The sequence below is a fragment of the Falco naumanni genome, chromosome 15 (genome assembly GCF_017639655.2).
Source record: "Falco naumanni isolate bFalNau1 chromosome 15, bFalNau1.pat, whole genome shotgun sequence".
Lineage (NCBI taxonomy): Eukaryota > Metazoa > Chordata > Aves > Falconiformes > Falconidae > Falco > Falco naumanni.
This window is the reverse complement of record NC_054068.1, coordinates 19,797,460-19,813,920: the sequence shown is the minus strand read 5'-3', so window position 1 is coordinate 19,813,920 and position 16,461 is coordinate 19,797,460. Positions and strand designations below refer to the sequence as shown.

The 16,461-nt window shown below is 38.0% G+C and overlaps 1 protein-coding gene across 3 annotated transcripts in view; it reads right to left on the bottom strand.

The window, feature by feature from the left end:
• Positions 1 to 16,461, bottom strand: part of NFATC3 (nuclear factor of activated T cells 3) — a 106,379-nt gene that overhangs the window by 30,856 nt on the left and 59,062 nt on the right. For all 3 annotated transcript variants that reach the window (XM_040615255.1, XM_040615256.1, XM_040615254.1), the window contains one exon: positions 15,198 to 15,360. In XM_040615255.1, the coding sequence (XP_040471189.1) occupies positions 15,198 to 15,360 (163 nt within the window). The remainder of the gene's footprint in view (positions 1 to 15,197; positions 15,361 to 16,461) is intronic.

Genomic DNA, 16,461 nt, shown 5'->3' with positions numbered 1-16,461 from the left:
ACCCATGCACTTGACTGTCACAAAACCACCTGCTGCTTGAGCTAACAGTAGTAAGTCTAGGCACAAAACACATTGAAACAGAAAACACAGAAAAAGAAAAATCCCAAACTCTAAAAGAAAAGGTTAGTTTTATGATAGCTCATTGGTAACGTATTGTCCAGAAGAAAACAAATTTAACCGACAGCAACACACAAGTTTCCTTTAGCCACCGCATTTTTAAATCTGAAGCCTATAAAATAGGTCTTATAAATCCATGAAGTTTACTTCACCTTCCTGCAACTGGCAGATGAATGCACACTGCAAGTTATATAATTTCTAAAAAAGCAATGCAGCAGATTTACATTTCATTGACTTTGACATCAACTTATGATCAAACTGGAGGGAGGGCCAGGCAGTCATTCTTTAAATGTGTTTTTGTCATGTCAATATTTTTGTCTCTAGGGAGAGTTATTTGGTCACACAACAATATTATCCAAGCTCTTTACAGAACTAACACTTAAAAAACAAACAAAACCATGTCAATTTAACCTACTTAGAAGAGTCATTTAATGCCAGTGCAGTCAGCAGTACAAACACCAACGCACATCCACACCCAGAAAGCAGAAGCACCAGCGTAGAGTCCTTTATCTTGATGCACTACTATTGGCAGTAAGTTTTACGTAGACCATACGAATGCCTGTATCCTATATTCAAGTTACAGCTGTGACAGCACCTACCAGTCTTATCCCTTTTATTAGAGCTTTCTCAATCAAGAACAGAAATTTGGTTTCTGCCAGAAGTCTGGAACTTTAAAGAGTCATTCTCAAAGCTTTCCAAGTGACATGAATGCTTTTGTCCAAGATACAATACTTGCTCATTAATTAACCCATCTAGACACAACAGCATGGTCATACTTCTTCTCTATTAATTTTAGTATTTGTTCTTTCCATTTACCCAATGGAGTTAAATGTGATTGAGAAGAAGAAGAGCTAAATCTAGACCACCTAAGGCAAATAAATTTGAGTTTGCTCAAATAAACCCAAAACACCATGTGAGGCTTGTTCTTTACCTCTTCGTATTCAGCACACACACACACAATCTAAAATAATTCCTAAGACTGATTCCCGCGACTGCAGGAATTCTACTACAGATAAAAATCTACAGCCAAGCTGCAGCATGGAACTGTTAGTGAACAACAACCTACATATCTTGAGCGGTTGACACAAAAGCTCAATAGATCAAATACATTATTTGCTATAGTCACAGCATTATGAGATTGCTCTAAAAAAACCAAAAAACAACCAACCTAGAACGGGCATTTTCTCTAAGTGAGTAGAGAGGAGAGAACAGAAACAGTTCAGGATTACTGCTTCTGTTGCTTTTCTGGGCTGGGAGATCTCTAGATGATTACTGTGGTAAGGAGACTGTGCTGCTTTTCATGGTTGTAGACAAAGAATTCTCAATTCTGTTGTCCTCAAATCTCCCCATACCTTTCTTGGGAGGCGTACAACATCTCCCAGCTGCCGTGCCTTTAAGAGTCCAGTCCCGGTCAACACTTACCATAAAGTGTAGCCTACTTTGTACTGCATTGTAGGTAGACTATAGAGGAGGTTGCGCTAAAGCAGACTGGTTCCTGCCCTTAAACTCAATGAATTCTCATCTGTCTCCCCACCTGATTTCAGCTACCAGCAAGAATTCATGCATCCCCAGGCAAGCAGAGCAAACTTTTTTTGGTTATAAATTTGTATAAACCAAAGTTTAATAACATTATCTGCCACAAACAGCCAAGCAATCTTTAAAAGTCACAGCAGCTTTTATCAAATACAATGTCCTGTCCTGTAATTGGCCTATTTCCAACCAAGTTCTTAAATGATCTCATTTATTTGCATTTATATATGTATGTCTATCATTTGCAGGCTTTTATTCCGTAAAATATGTAAAATCTCTTTGTTCTCCCTAAAGTTCTCAGTACAAAGAGAGCTTAATCCAGCAAAAAAACCCCAAAAACCAACAAACAAAAAAACCCCCTCAGCCACTGCGTGGTGACAGTCTAGATTATCAGTTGCTTCCCATGTAAATAAATGGGATATTCCAGCATTTCCAAATGTTACAGTGGAGACACAGGAGGTTTCCTGTGACCATCAGCGTACAGGCAGGTTTCTATTCTTCATCTGTCAGATGTCACCTGTGATCTATGGAACCACAATGGACTTCACTCTTAGCTCTCGTCATGTTGATAGCGAAGCATAGAGACTCTTGTATCAAATACATAAACACCCAAGTTCCTTCCTGTACTTGATGCACGTCTCCAAAATCTTTCAAAAAGATTTAAAAAAAACCCAACAAGTAAGTATTTTCATATTTTCCATGAGTCTTAATTATTATGGAAGTTTAAAGAAAACTTAAGGACATGTGTTAGTTCAGCATTTACAGCAGCCATCTTGTCGCCAGTTCTTAACACTGGCTCCACCATCCATTTTCCTCAGAGTTAAAATTAAATCTTAACACAATGGAACACAGCCTAAACGTGACGCTTGTTAAGTATGTTCACTCTAATACTGGAAATTATATAATTTACAAGCCAGACCTATTCAAAAATTTGAACAGCTTCCAAATGGGGTCACTGTGACAAAACTAATTTCCAGTTAAAGCTATCTTCCCCTTCCTTAACAATGGACATATCCACAATGTTCTAGAGATACTAGTGATAGGAGAGAGAGAGAAAGAGGGAGGTGGGGGGCAGGGATACTCATAAAACTAAGCTGGTCCATCTACAGTCAGCAGAGAAACTGTCCTCTACAGAAGCCTACGCAGAGCAGGAACCTGGATTCAGTGAAGCAAAATATACGCCACGCTGGCAGCCGCAGTAGTACTGGAATCGCTCGAAGCCAAAGCCATGTCTAACGCTAGTTTTGCTTTTATTGTTCTTGAGCAAATTTCACCCTCTCTGACGCTATTATGGACAACATACAGGGCCTGGCTTATGCAAAGCATGTTACGGCAGGGGAAAGTGGCAGGAAAGTCTGACAAAAATGCCCACCCCACCAACAGGTTAGGTACGTATCAATAGGTTATCAACTGCATTTTCTGTACCATGCTCTTGTGATACAAGCTTGTGCATTAGAAATTTGAAACCATGTTACTACAGCTTCAGAAGAAATAATAAACTCCCCACAACAAGACCCCCCACAGTAGTACCACCTTCAGTCACTTTCCTTCTGGTTTATATATTAAATCGAATGAAAACAAACAAGAAGCCTAATGTCCCACGCAAACTACAAGGAAGAATATGATAATGTAACAGAAAACACTTGTATAGTAATTTAGAAGAACCCTATGCATGTTGTAATGCAAACCCACATAAATAAAGGCATCTCATAATCACAAATGATTTGTAATAACATCAGGACAACCCCCTGAAAATTTCACACATCCTTAAAAGCCATGCTAGTGTAAACCAGTCTCAAAACAAGCCAAAGAGCTTCCCCCCCCCCGCCCCCTATGTCAATCAGATGCTCCCACAACAGCTTTGTCTCAAATGAATTGCTGTAATGGATCTGCAAATAAGTCCTGTTAAAGGTAGCAGAATATATATACACATACATAAATAAATAAATAAATAAATAAATAAATAAATAAGGCAGAGTAGTAACATATTGGCAAGGTAGCAGAGATTTCATAAATTTATACTTTACATTACAGATGATTTATCACATTTATTTAAGGTTTAAAATAAAAAACAAGCATAAAATGTATGCTCGTACAACGTAAAGCTATAAACAGAACCAATATGTGCAAGTAGATGTGGCAAATTAAACTGGGGTGTGGGGAAGGGAAGAATAACCCCATCTCCCAGTTATACGGTGTAATTCAGGGCCTGATCACAGTAGTGGGGGCCACATAAGGAGACATACCACAGTCTGAAACAAGCAATGAGCAGGCTGCACAGTCTCCCTGTGATTCCAACAGCTGTACTGACCGTAAAAAAGACAGTAAGTTTAATAGGCTATGGATGCTAATGAGACAGCCGGATGTGCTAGCGAGAAGTTTGAGGCAGCTGGAGAGACTGAAAAAAAAAAAAAATGTAAAAAAAAACCCAAATCCAAACTTTAGTATACCAATCTGTGCTTTAGAATTAACATTTCCCACTTAAATCTTGTCTAATAAGTGAGCTGACAACTCTAGGCATGACATGGATTCTGCAAGGGTCAGATCAAAAATTTATGGCGTCTGTCATCAAAGATGTGTGTGCGGGGGCCAGTGAGCAGGTAGAAAATGATCCAATAGCTTGTGGAGAGGACGCCTGCACATCCCATGTCACTTCTATCACGTCATCATTCAAAGCCTTCAGCGCTCATTCCTAGCACCACAAATTAAAGGCAGCCCTTGTCATACCATTCCTGAGAACAAAGGACAGGGCTGGATTGCTTTGTTAATTGTCTGGAAGTACCCCGGCTATTTAACTGCAGGTACGTCCAGTAGTTTGCCGAAGAGATGAAAATATTCTGAAGTCCCTTACATGAATAATCCTGGGGAGAGTAAGCCTCGGGTGTCTGTCCCTACACAACTTTCACACAGTAAGCAGAGCGGAACTTTCTGCCCACCACACTTGGTCCCCACTGGGGACTGAATTATCACAGAATCTGAGCTACCTTCCACGTCCAGGACGGTGTCATCTCTCCCCCAAAAGAAAAATGGTATTTGGAGCCTGAATTGCCATTTTTGATGCCATACCTCTCTTGTGAATAATGGAGACTTACTAGCCCAAATCAACTTCAAATCAGGAAAAATTACGTATTTTGGGATTTAAAATTCATTCCTTTTAAATACAGTTCTGTTTTCATAGAGAAAGAGTTGATTGTTCTTTGTTTCATTGACAGTGGGGTGACACTTTCTTATTATCTCATTTGCTTTATGCATAATTCTGCATGTTGAATAGCCCAAACATTTTAGTCAGTTTAAAAAAAAAAAAAAGTCGTTCTTCAATGAAAATACCTACATAATTAACTTGAAAACAGATGCTACATTTTGTTCAAACACCTAATGAAGCCATGGTAATCTGTACCTTTAGTTCACCTTCGTAAAGAATACATACTATATACAAGTAAGAACAGATTGTCTCTACACACACCACAGGTATTTAAACTAACAGCATTTTACAATCTACTGGTAAGTGCTGCAGAATCACCGCGATGAAGATGCATCACAATTACCTGCTGCAATATCAGCCTGCCCAAGATTCAGTCATCGGTCGCTTACAGAAAGACAGTACCTTAAAGCTACTGGTGAACACTTGGTGTATTTTCACGTATACCTTCCAGCACTTACTCTAAACATGCAATCCTAGAGCTGCATACTACAAAAAAAGTTAATTTAAATTGTACTTTAAAAAAAAACCATATACCACTCTCCCAGGAGCAGCAAACAGTGTGCTGTAGACAAGTAGTAAGTTACTGCACGCTGTCACTACTGACCTCTAGAAACCCTCCTCTGTAATAGAACACTGATCCACCACCCACTGCTTTGCGGAGGAAACTCGGCCAAGTTGTTTTTGTGTTTCTATATCGTTTCCATAGCAAAGGTCAGTGCATGCGTAAGTTAAACTAAAGCTGGAAGGCTAAAGACTGAAGGTCACTACAGGATAAGCCAGAAGGGCTCCACGCCAAAGCAGTTCCAGGCATATTACTATACTGCATACAGTAAACGCATGCATGCATGTAAAAAAACCCCAACCTTTATCACATAAACTCGTGCATTAGAATTAACGTTTTCCCCTTCAGTCTTGTCTAATAAGTGAGCTAACAACTCTAGGCATGACATGGATTCTGCAAGAGTAAAAATCAAAAATTTATAGTGTCTAATCAAAGAGAAGAATCTCTGGGGGGCAGTAAGCCAAGGGGTACAAACTGCAAACTTAATAAGAGAATTTTTTGATCATCAAGTTGTATTTTGTGTTACAAAAACTTTCGTATGTTCTCAATGCACATATGGGAAAATCCCTTAAAAAAAAAAAAAGGTACAACACTAGAGAATATAGATTAATTCAACCACTGAAGACTGTGGTCTTCACAGTCTTTAATTAATTAAATTAATTAATTAAAAGTAATTAATTCAACACTGAAGCATTTAAGCTTGGAATTTTGTGGCAGTGGCGAGAACCTTTTCCTTGCTGAGGAAAGCAAACAGGTCGCATTAAAAAGAGGCATCAATCCAGAGCAAAGAAGTTAGCATTTTTCCAGATTACAGGCAGATTACATTAGGGCCATATCTGGCTCACGTGTCATCAATTCCATGCTCTGATCTACAGCAACGCTTGCAACACTTGACAAGCTTCTGAGAAGACTTTTTTTTAGTCTCCAGTATTTGAAAGTTCTACCTCTGCTCCCCACCTTTTTTAAAATAAAGCAGGTTCTATGTTTTCCATTTATTGTTGCAGGCCAAGTATTACCAATCTCTATGCAAATGTGTTACCTATCCACAAGATTTCTTAAGACCTATAACAAGACTTGAGAAAAATACCCAACAGAAAATACACACTTCACAGTAAACAGGGGGTCATCAGACACTGCTACTGTATGTTGAAATAGTCAGTTTTTCTGAACCAACCCCCCACTTTGTTTATTTAAAAAAAACCCCTCAATACCTAATAGTGTCACTGAATCCTTTCACATGCCTACTCTTTAAGACTAAGAACTAAAGAGAAAAAAAAAAAAAGGAACTAAAACTTAGGGGGGAGGTTAGAAAAATCACGTCATTAGCCAAGTTTCATGCTCAGCAATCAAGCAATACTACGATACTAATGACATTCAGACAGTGCCAAAACCTATTTGTTCGTATTTTTAAAGTAATTTTCGGGCAAAACTTTCCAGCATTTATTAGGAAATGGCCATGTTTAACCAAACTTTGTCTGGGGTTTAATACTCATGTTTTATCTTTTATGTGCCTTTTCTTTGCTTGCTAATTGAAGAAGAAGATTCTATCAACACTTCAGTGCTCCTTCACCTCTGCACAATTAATGCACTGCTTACGGCATTACTGGATTGGTAAAGTAGGCTGATTAGAAAGAAAGCTTTTACACACAAATAGGCCTCCCTAAAAATAGGGCATAGTCTTGAAATAAAAGACATGTCACTTTGGGATAACAGTCTTTGTTCACTCAAATTCACAACTCTATCTTCCCCAAATGCACCAGTATCCATATAAAAACCTCCGTGAAGAACGGGGAAGGAAAGACGGCTATATAAAGAACTATCAGCACTTACTAAGCATTTACTTCAGATGGAGACTTCCTAGGCTTTTCAACACCTTGACATGAAAAGCATGTTGTAACTCGTTATTTCCTCCTTGACAGTCTCATGGCAGCTGGATGCATTTCAGTGACTTTTGTATTCCTTAGAACAGCACCCAAAGTGGTGTAAATGAGGGAAGGAGGCTAACGAGGAGAACGGAGGCGAAAGGAAAGATAAAGCTGGTCTCTTAAACTACGTATTTTTACTAATACTTTAGACAACTGTATGAGTAAAGATATGGTATAATTCACCATGAAACCTAAACAATCCTGAAGGAAAATAACTTTTACTGCTTAGATTTTAGTCCACTTCTAGGTTTTTGTTTGGTTTTTTTTTTTTTTTTTAGATTTCTTTTAAATAAAATGGCACACCAGGCCTTTGAAGTGTTTTGCCCTCTGAGACAACAGAGATGTGACCCACAAGCTGGAATCTTGCTGACAGCAATACCAAAGAGGCACTGGTGCACAGCTTTGAAGAACCAAACTTTTTTTCTGACTTTTCTCCACAAGAATTTCACATTTGAGTGGTGTGCAGTGACTTTCTTAAAGAACTGTGAAGACTGCTGGTTTAAAAGCTGAAGGGTTACTCTGCCAAGCTTAACAGCCACCTATTAACAATAACTTGGGAATAAAAGCAAGGGATGACAAAGATCCAAAGGCATGAAGATCAACATAATTTGAAACAAAAGACACACAATGACTAACACCAGTGGTACAATTTATCATGGATTTATCAACAGTTGCAGTTTGAAAAGCTTGAAACAAATCATACATATAAAACCAAGAAATGAAGAGTTCAGTGAAGTTATTGAAAGTCAGACTGACCACAGAGATCAGTGAGTGCTGACCTATAATCTTCAGTGGACTGTTTAAAAGAAACTAGAGAAATTTGTGGAAGAAAACTTCATTCAGACCTATTAGGCAATACTCCAGCCACTGGCTCAGAAAGTCTTAACAGCACGTGGGAATTTTTTTACTATTTCATTCTGACTCTGAAAAGGTTAGTGTTACAAAAAGTTAAATCTCTGATTTTAAAATTACATATGTTAAACCAAAATATTTTCTTTCCCTTCCTGACGTGCAGTACTATTTTCTATCACTTATTTCACGTACCTTTCCACCAACTGAGAAGGAAAAGCATGCCCATGAAAAAAGCACCCTCCTTCCCCTTTTGCTAAATAAACTTATCAAGTAGACTGACTTAAAGACTTTAAAATAGTACAGACTTTTGGAATTCTGAAAAAAATAGCAAGACAGAAAAAGAACAAACTTTAATAAACTATTAGGTAGTGGCACAGGTCCAACTTTAGAAACATTTTAAAGGTCAGCACAAAGACAATCAGGTCCTGCAAAGGACTAAAGCAAACAAGTCATTGCAAATATCAGTGCATTACTGGTCATGATACCGTATGTTTACACAACGTACTGAACATCCTTCAGGGTTTAAAAACTTGGAATTCTATTTCTGAAGTCTCACACCTTTGCGCACTCACTCACTGCTTGCAGCCAGGATTGAAAGTTTTAAATACTGTATTTTGAAGTGTTTTAGCTCAGAGTTCTGTCCCATTCTACATTACCCAAAAAAGGAGATCAATTTGTAGCTGAAATAGTGTAAGACTAATACTACAATTCCTGCAGTGCAGCATTGCCAGTCAAATCTAACTAGGCATCACAATGCACTTTCCATCTGCAGTTTGCTCTACACTCTTGATAAAAAACCCGTGCTATTCCTGAAACACCAACTCCCAAAGCTAAATCATGCTATGGAAAGTTTTTGGACAAGCACTTCCAGGATAGAAACAGGTCGTTCCCATATGACCTATAGATAAAAAAACCCCATAAATTGTTTTTACTTTGGAAAAAGATTACTACTTTTCCACATTTTTGTAAACATATGATACAAAAAGCAGAGACTGTGTTGTCCAGTGTGCCACTCAATGTTTTTCATATTAATTAATGCATTTTCTCAACTGAGTATTCAAACATATAGCAGATGCATCAATATGGCTTTTACTATCTATTTTGGGGATTCTGGAGCAGAAGATGCCTAAAGAGTCATCAAACTGTTCTTGAAAGATACGTGTTTTTAGAATCTCATCCAAAGGTCAGTGTTTTTCCCAACACTGACCACTACATGGTTCACCCAGGCTGAGACTTACCTTCTGCCTTCTGGACTTATTTGCAGGTTGTTGTCACCAAACAGTAGGTAATTAGAGCTGGAATACAGCCTGCTTTCTGGTGATGTACAAAATAGGGAAGAATTCAAAACAAAAATACAAACAGAAAAGTTAAGAGCAGGAAGAATGGGAAGGGCCACGAAGCACAGAAGCAGCGCACTGTGTATCTGGCTTAGAGAACAGGGAGAACTCCGATGTAGCTGTTAGTGAAGTAGTTACGTGAATTGGCCACACAGAACACCTAAGAAAAGATGACAGCCACAGAATTACAGGCCAGGAAACAGACAGTCATTTAGACAATCCTTCGTCAATTTATTTGTGTCGGATCATCTCTGACATTACTCAATTAGATCCTCTCTTGTAGGTTAGAGTTTCTTTCACCAGAGCTCAGGCAGACTTTGACAGGCTTATTGAGAATGCATTCCTGTTTCAGAATTTTCATAGTAGGTCAAAATTAGTTTCCTTTAGCTCAGTTAGTTTACTTTTTTCTTCCACAGCAGCTCTTCAGTCATGACTTCAAGCTCTGCGATCACTTTAAACAGCGCTGACATTCACTCCCTCTTTCACAGGTCTCCATTAAACTTCACACAGAAGGTTACTGTTCGCTTGTCAGGGAGTAGAAGCATATAACCATTTAAATAAACTAGGTTTTATTTATCACTTCTTTAATTTTTGATCTTACAGCTTTCTTCAGCTGCAATACTGTGAGTTTTCCATATGGATTACATGATGCTTCCCCTCCTCTGTTACTGCAGAATCAACTACAGTAAGAATTTTCCTTATGGCAGAGGAACTGATGGACGATTCTATCCTTAAACCCTTCGCAATGTGGCAAAAAGACACTTACAGTACAGGCAAATTCTTAATAGCTATCACTGCCCCAAATTTGTCATGCATGCATGGGGCACCAGTGGATTCTATACAGCACCTGTTGCAGACACATCATCAATTTTAAAATAAATTACCCTTATCATCGGTTCACATCTAGAACAGATTCCCACTGTGGTACATGGCATGGCCACAGGACCGATATTCCTTCTTGCATACGGAATGGTGCTAACAAGTCAGCGGTTACCCCAGCAGTCCCTCGGTATATCACATTGTACAGTTACCAGGAAGAATATCACATAGATCACCACCTCACTAGTAGCAGGACAAAAGATAAAAAGGAAATACTTCTTGCTCTGCACAACACAGTTCATGGAATTTACTATCAAAAGATATCATTAAATTTAAAATACTTAAGAAAACTCAGAAAATTGCAGAAGTTGATATAAGTACCAGGAACAGAGCATACAAAACAAGTTTGTTCATTTTAAAAAAGTCACAAACCCAAAATACACAAGTAAAAAAAAAACCAACACCCAAAACCCAACTATCCCTGAGAGACCCTTATTGTGTGCCCACCTTCTCTACAATTCTCCTGTGGTTTTGATCATAAGCATTATCCAAGTGAAGTCTCATGAAGAACCCTAACCAATTTAGCCAACAGTAAAAACTCATTCTAGCAAGTGGTAAGTTTTTATGTACAATTTGACCAATGGGAAGGGTGGGAATTTCAAGCAATGATGATCTTTCCTTTAAAGTCATATGAAAAGTCGCAGCTATTTGCTTTGTAGATGGGTAAAGTACTCTAACCTACTCAATTACAACGGAAAAGGCAGACAGTGCTCAGAGCCTTTCTGTGTCTCCTGACAATGCAATACAAAATTTCCACATAATCTGGATGACGAACTTTCAGCATGCCACCCTTCTCCTTGCTAACTATTTTGCCAAGTTTTTTATTCCTTCCCTGTGAAAATTGCCAGCACTATCTTGCAGATTCTCTACCAAGGTAAAAGAAATTGTTCCAGATGACATGGATTAGCTGGAACATACTCCCAAGAAAGCAGAGATTAAAGTGACAGGAATCTGCTATTTAGAACATTTTGCATTAAAAAAGCTGAAAACAAGAGCATTACAGAATTTGCTTCCTTAAAGTCAATGGACTTATAAAACAAAGCATGATACTCCACTCATTTCTCCTCACATTTGGAAATAAGCTGATTAAACATCCTCACAACAGATGATGCCAAATTTATCAGAAGCTTAGTCTCCTAGCAACAGGTATGGTACAGTATTAGTAATAGATTAATGACATGCACTAATAGATTAATGGCTTGAAGCTATGCACTATCTTAAAATCTTTAGTTTAAATAATACCTCAACTGCACATGCAGAACTACAGAGGTTTCACAATTCAGAAATTAAATACGCTAGCTTTCTATAAAGTAACATACAAGAGTAAAAGAAATTGTGTAGGAAGAAAAAGTACACAGGCCTTCAGACAGCCAAAGATGCAGCAGTTAGACTTGATGATCATTATAGGTCCCTTCCAACTGAAATATTCTATTCTACTTTATTCGCCCACATGCTTTCTTGTCTCTGACACTAGTTAACATACAGTTATTTCACACAAGAAAATTATGCGTACTCTGTTGCAACGCTCACACACATGGCAGTGACTAGTATAAACCAAAGAGCAGCAAAAAGAAAAGTCAGGAACAAATAGTAATGAATATCTTGAATTGGATTTGCGTAATAAGCTTCCAGAAGTGCTGGAAAAGAATTTCGCTTTTGTATTTAAATAAAGTAATTTTCATCTGGTCGCAGCTATTTAGTATTTACCTTTCACACCAAACTTGGCCCTTAGCATATTGTTTTTCCCAGCAGTGAGTAAAAAGTTAATACAAATCGATGTTTTGTTTCGTAACAACTTCCTCTCTCCCATCAAGCATTAATTTCTAAACCAGCTGGAAGAGACCAAATTGCAAAATAGAGTATTGATTTGTATTTGCATTCATTTTAATTTAGAGAGGCATAGTACGATCCATGTGTTTAAAGCATGAGACTGTCAGACACATAAACACTACCCCCATTTTTAAAACCAGTCTTATTATAGCAAGGTATTTCACAATGGTAATGCAAATAAATAGCTTTTAAATCGTTGGTGTAATTCACACAGATCACAGATCTGTTTTTTCTAACTTGAATCTGGTACTGCAGCTTAGAAGCATCTAGTTCTGCAAGCAAAAGAAAGCTTACATACATTTGTCAAATCTTATAAACATCAGGAAAACAATTTCCCCTAATACAAACATAAGTGCAAGATATAAGCACTCAGGGTGGGGGCGTGGGGGGGGAAGTAAAAAATTAGCGTGCAGTTCACAAAAGCTCAGCAGAGACTTGTATATCCGCTAAAATCTCTCAAGTCTCTGTCCTCATTATGTGTTAAACTTCAGTGCCAGCACCTTGGCTTGTGAAAGTTGTGTCTACTTGTTCTCCACCAACTAAAGCAACACAGGAAGACATGTGTCCGGCCGACCTTCAGATTCCAGCCTAGTCCTGGCAGCCTCAATTTTCTCTAGTTTGCAGCACAGACTTTCCTCATAAGCACCTGACCCTTGCCTCTGCTGTGCTGAGAAATCTAGTAGGTCTGACAATAGGAGAAAGTTGGAGCTGGTTAGACCATGCTATTGTAATGAGAAGGAAAACATTGAGCAGCTTTGTAGACAACATGAAATTTGGGTGAACAGCTCAGATTAAGAATGGAAATGGAAGGACAAGTAAAGACATTCAAAAAAGAAGACGGAAAGCAGATAATCAGCCTTTTTTTTGAGGGAGAGAAAGGAAATACACAAGGTCTTAAGAGAAAAAAAAGGAAGAATGAAAAGAGTTCAAGGTAGATTATCAGAGAACAAACGGTTTGATAAATAGCCCACAGAATATGATTAGGAGTCAGACTGAGAGAAGAAATTCATCAGATGAAGAGCTTGGAGGGAGGAGATTGCTTAGGCAAGGAAAAAGTAGGTAGTCCAAGACATTTAAACTCTGCCCGTACATCTTTATTTATATAGGTATAACATTCGAGCTGTTCCAAAACTGATGTAATTATAAAGCATAACAGAATTTACTGGCCAGAGAGAAGGCATAAACTATAAGGAGAAAAAGCAATAACATATTTATACTACAGTATGAGTAGGAGAAAGAGAATGGGGACTGATTATGTCAATCCTATTAGCACTCTGCATCTGGTCTCAAATAGTAATGAGTTACTTCCAACTACTGGAATAGGATAAACACATCAAATACATTTTAATGTATAGACTGCTATAGTTAAAGATTAAGCACTGAAACCCTGACTGCCATTTTTTGAAAAGAACAGGAAATACCCTGAATTTGGGGAAAAAGACAAACCCTGCTGTAACCTTAATGTAATCAGACTAGTATTTTTTTCTACTACTTGTCTCATAAAGATCTTATAACTCTTGTCTGATTTGACTTACAAATGAAGCGTTAAATTTTATCTTAACCTGGTTTACGATTAAGACAAAGACCATTAAGCAAGATTAAAATGACAATTCAAAAAAGAGACATTGCTTTCACCTAAGTGCAGCAAACTGATAAATCAAGGCACCTTAAGAAGCCCCACAGCCCCTCAGCACAACCTTCCCCATGCCCAGTGGATGAGGGTGGGTTCCCTTCCAAGCTGCACGAGCCAGTTGGCACTGTATATGTATATGTATATGAAAGGAGACATCAGTGACTACCCCTAACTAATCCAGAGCCCTTCCCAGCACACAGCAAGATATTTCTGCACAGACCTAAACTCTGAAAGTCAGCAAGGAGCACAGCACAGCTTGCACACACAGTTATACCTACAATGCCAAACCCACGCATCTTTCCCTCCAAAGAGTACGATGGCAAAGCTAAAGCTTTCTTATGAAAGCCAAGCCTAATTTACGACCTTATATTTAATCCTGAACTCAACAATAATTGGATGGTGTTTGCAAAGTATTTAAATAATACAATTTAGATGCCATTAGTATTTGGAACATTTGGCAATAAAGAACCCAGCCACAGCAATGGTTAATGGCAGGTACCAGTTACCAAGAGTCAGACCCCCACCCTCTGGTCAGCCGGATGAGGACCACTGCCTGCCCTACTGCATTTTCTTGAAACTGACTGAAACTGTTCTAAGAGACAACAGAACTTGCATGATTCTGTTAAGACAATGGAAATCATGTTGAAAAAAAAAAAAAAGAAAGAAAGAAACAAGTCTTACTTGCTGTTACAGATAACCAATCAAAATCTAATGAAGCTAGGTGACGCCTTACTTTCTAAGGAGATAGATACCATTAAACAGCGAGTAAAAACCTTTGGTTCATGCTAAAGGAAGAAAACAGTTCAGTTTAATTGACTCCAAACATTTAAGTGAAAAGTTAACAGAATTTATGGGTTTCCATTTCACAGAAATAGCCTAACGAAAAAAACAAACAAGAGGCATTTATAGTATTCAGAAGCCGTCTCAACACCGAAAGATGATCTCTGATTCAAATGAAGCTATATTGTATTTCAGAGTATAGCTCAAACTAATCTGTTATGACTTTTCTTACCTGCCCCCATGCACACTCCTTCCTCCTTAAAGTTCATGTTGAATATGTTTGAGTAATGCACTATTGCGCTGTGAATCCATTCACAAACATAAAACTGCACAGAGCATAAAACTGTGATATGCACTGTAACTGTAGTAAGCTGTAAATCTTTAAACATCTAAACCCAACTTTTGTATTGAACAATTTACATTTAAAGGAGAAAAATCTTACCCAGGGAGGACTGTAAGCTTCACACAAGGCAACAATTCACAGCATTGTAAACAGCACCAATTGTGGTTAAAAAATTACCTTCCATTCAAAAAAAGGGAGACTTCCTACCTTCACGACAGGGTGTCCTCCAGTAGATGCTTTTACTGCTCCTCTGCTTCCTTCTGTTTCATAGTGAGCTCTGTGATGAGTTTTAGGCTGGACTTCTATTTTCAGTTCACATTGCCCATAATGACTTGGTAAAGGCCAGTCAAGGGGTGGCAATGAAGATGTGCTGCAATCAAGACAAGCGCGCTATGGTTAATGAACTATGCCACATGGCCACAGCACAAGCAAAGTAACTTCACTGTAAGACACAGACAATGATGTCACTTTCCTAACAAATGATGACCAAATAAGAATAGCTAGTAGCCTAAGATTGTTACTTGACAGTTCCAAATTTTTGCTGGTTCATTAAAATCTTCCATTAAGTATTTCTTTTGGGGTTGTTTGAGTGGGATTTCAAAAGAAAGGTCACCAGTGCTATTCTAGAATGCCTTTATATGACTTTTTTATCCTCAAGTATATCAGCAAGCAAATGTTGTTTAGATGGAACAGTGTAAATTCAATCTGCAAGTCATTAAGTTTTAACTCTCTGCATTATTATCTTCCAGCCTGTTGTTTTTGTTTTTCAAAGATAGTTAACGAAGCGCAGTGCTTACCAATCGTTACAATGAACACTATATGATGATCCAAATTTTTAAAGCTAGCAGCCCTATCTGGGTGTAAGGATTTACTGCAACAGACACCAAAGACACCTAAAGTACATGCTTAGCTTATCCATAGATTATATTCACCCTTACACACAGCAGCAAAGTCACTTCAGGGAAGAAGGACAAAACGCAGTTAATAGAAGTAATATGGAAGAACCTCAAAGGAAAATAAATCACATTATGTCACCAATGTTTTCATACCTACCCTTTTACCTGCACAGATTTATAGACTTATGATTCCAGTAAGGTGAACAAGTCACATTCAAGTCAGTCATTACATGGCAGAACAAATTAATTTATGAACATTTAAAAGTGAACATTCATAGCATCACATATCAAACAAGGATATTTACAATAAAAATAAGCTTTTAGTAAAATAGTTTTGTACTACCTTACTCTGACCAACAGGGAAAGCAAATTATGTTTTAAAGAGATGGACAAATACTGGTTTGTGTTGTCATCTGAGAAAGCTCAATTCCATTTCACAGGAAGTCAGGAAAAACCCACCACCAATCCATGCAACTTTCCACAAATACAAATAGCCACAGGTCCAAGAAAGATAAACTATATCTTCTGGAGAATTTAGCTAAGACCTATAAAAGACATCCACAATTGAGAAAGAA